The sequence below is a fragment of the Oncorhynchus kisutch genome, unplaced genomic scaffold (assembly GCF_002021735.2).
Source record: "Oncorhynchus kisutch isolate 150728-3 unplaced genomic scaffold, Okis_V2 scaffold1003, whole genome shotgun sequence".
Classification (NCBI taxonomy): Eukaryota; Metazoa; Chordata; class Actinopteri; order Salmoniformes; family Salmonidae; genus Oncorhynchus; species Oncorhynchus kisutch.
The window spans coordinates 32,138-35,272 of NW_022262948.1; the positions used below are offsets into that span (position 1 = coordinate 32,138).

A 3,135-nucleotide genomic window follows, 5' to 3' on the forward strand; every position below is an offset into this window, starting at 1 on the left:
CCACTCCCCTTACACCCTCTCCCACTACCCCCCCACCCCCATCCACTCCCCTACACCCTCTCCCACTACCCCCCCACTCCCATCCACTCCCCCTACACCCTCTCCCACTACCCCCCCACTCCCATCCACTCCCCTACACCCTCTCCCACTATCCCCCACTCCCATCCACTCCCCTACACCCTCTCCCACTACCCCCCCACTCCCATCCACTCCCCTACACCCTCTCCCACTACCCCCCCACTCCCATCCACTCCCCTACACCCTCTCCCACTACCCCCCCACTCCCATCCACTCCCCTACACCCTCTCCCACTACCCCCCCACTCCCATCCACTCCCCTACACCCTCTCCCACTACCCCCCCACTCCCATCCCCTCCCCTACACCCTCTCCCACTACCCCCCAACCCCATCCACTCCCCTACACTCTCTCCCACTACCCCCCCAACCCCATCCACTCCCCTACACCCTCTCCCACTACCCCCCCACCCCCATCCACTCCCCTACACTCTCTCCCACTACCTCCCCATCCACTCTGTGTACATTTCTGTGCATTGTATATTGCTATACGAACCGAACTGTGATGTTAAAGGTGTTTGTCTTTCCATCTCTTTATCTTCTAGGGATGTCCGGACTCGTTGTCCCACCCATGTAAAACGAACACTCTTCTCCCCCCCCCCCCCCCCCGAGCACCAGTCGTCACAAAAGGGGCTGCAGGGGGACTTGTTTAGTACCCTTTAGAAGATTCTGGTTGAATCTGTGTCATCAATCATGAATAAAATCAACAACATATTCTGTTTATTCAGAGGAGAAAAAAAAGACTTGTTTCAAAAGATTTTATTCAAACAATTATGAATTGTGACATGCAAGCCACTCTGTCAATTAACTATTTAATTTTATTGACTGATTTCTTGTCATATTTGACCATTTCTCAGTCTTGAAGAAAGGAAGGAAGAAAAAATTAGCTATTTTGTATAAAAGTGTCTGGTTTGATCTTTGGCTTTGTCTAGTTGTTGCTATGTGTTGGGAGAATCTTTGAGGAGGATCAATTTGATGAACAACACGGATGACAATACCTCAGAACATGTTTCTCTTTTACACGATGCAACAACAGTTGAGCGTCTCTATAAATGTGAATTTCTTATTTCTTTCTCTTTTTAATTTGTGCTAAAGAGAAAAAGGGCCAAGACAGTGTGAACACATTTACAACTGGAAATAATATGAAATAATATGATTTGAAATTTCTTTTTTTATTTTTATTAAAAAACATTAACATGAAGAGTTAAATACAAAATAATTTGATTGGCCGACTTACTTTATCAATAAAAACATATTACTTTCTAATTTATTGTAGGTAGAAATTGTAAGTCAATTATTATTATTGATTCTTTTTTTTGCCTTCAAAAAGCACACTAACAGAGATGAAAAGCTACTGTCTTGTTGGTAAAAATAAACTACTTCCACTTCTGCAGCTTACAGTTAAGCAAGTGTGATCTGCAATGTTTTTCAACTGTTTTTGCTAGCACTGTATAATACTCCATTCTTAGGCTACTGTGAAGTCTATGTCTCTTGTATCAGAAGGTTGTCCATTTACTTCTGTCTCCTTATTCCCTAATGTGTTTTTTGTATGTGGTTATACAATTGTAGACTTTTGTGATTTTGCCAAAGTTGTAGCTAAATATTTATACACTTGTCTTGAATTTTTTTTCCAGATCAACTTAAAATATTTAGGACAAGAGTTTTAATTCCTTCTAGAAACAGTGAGGGGTAAATCATCGTACACATCGCAAACACTTTAACATAAACACTTGCGGTTACTAAGGGAATTTTTTGTAACATATCAATTATAAATATTGTATTTATCTTCAAATTTTTTTTGTAAAATTGCTTTCGATCATTTAATTTTGATCTTGTACGTATTGTTTGTCATGGCCAGATATTGTGATATAATACAGAACATTAAGCCAATAACTATCGCCTACATTCACTTCTTATTTTTTTTGTATCGATAGATCGCAATGTCTATACATTTCATTTGTATCTCAAATTGACATTTTACTTTTGTCAAAAAATAATGAATTTTTGTTGGTCATAGTTTTTTTTTCTTTTTGTGAAAAAAAAAAACAGTCAAAGTTCATTGTTTATTTTTGTATTAATATAAGTTATATAAAACGAAATACTTTTTTTTTTGTTGTTGAAAAAAACTGTTTGTTGTATAGTCAAATGACTTGTTTGTGACACATGGCTGTATCAATAATAGTAGACTGTGTGCATGTCCAGCCGCCCCCCCCCCCCCTCCCTCCCTCCCCCAGAGGTATGATTCAATTCTTGGTCGTACATTTTGGTTTTCGTAGAATGTAAAAAAGTCATTTTTTTACCTGCTACCCCATATCACTTAGCAGAACTGTCTTAAAAACAGGGATTTTAAATTTTAAAAAACACACACATGAAAAACCATCTAATCTGGATTAGAAAATACATGTTAAGAATCACTGATGTTTATTAGAATCTGTCAGGAGAAGCTCTTTGGAAGGCCCGAGAGTGATCTGCTGGTTGAATGACATCAATCTGTATCTACACCACAATGCCAATCCTTGCTCCATGAACATGATCTATGGTGTAAAAAAAATAAAAAGCACAAACATTGTATACTGAAAATAATAAAAAATAATTATGGTGACCCCCTTCATCTTTTGACTATTTTGTGCTTAACCTTTTTGTTGTTGTTGTTGTTAATGTTTGGCTTAATACTCCCCCCACATCAGAGTGAACATCTGAAGAGATGTTGAAGAGACGTTCACTATCACTAGACAGAATGATCTGTACGGAACATTCCGGAGTAACTCCATCAAATACTGTAGCATCATACTGTAGCTAAATTCACTCATCCTTCTTCTGCTCCTTCTGCTCCTTCTTCTTCTTCTTCTTCTTCTTCTTCTTCTTCTTCTTCTTCTTCTTCTTCTCCTTCTTCTCCTTCTTCTCTCTTCTTCTTCTCCTTCTTCTTCTTCTTCTTCTTCTCCTTCTTCTTCTTCTTCTTCTTCTTCTTCTTCTTCTTCTTCTTCTTCTTCTCCTTCTTCTTCTTCTCCTCCTTCTTCTTCTTCTTCTTCTTCTTCTTTTCTCCTTCTCCTCCTCCTCCTC

General features: G+C 39.1%; 1 protein-coding gene across 1 annotated transcript in view; it reads left to right on the forward strand.

Moving 5' to 3' along the window:
* Positions 1 to 2,677, forward strand: part of LOC116364137 (transcription factor COE3-like) — a 15,182-nt gene extending 12,505 nt beyond the window's left edge. Inside the window, exon 4 of the mRNA XM_031817373.1 lies at positions 621 to 2,677. Within this exon, the coding sequence (XP_031673233.1) occupies positions 621 to 652 (32 nt within the window). The 3' untranslated portion in view covers positions 653 to 2,677. The remainder of the gene's footprint in view (positions 1 to 620) is intronic.
* Positions 2,678 to 3,135: the final 458 nt, after the last annotated feature.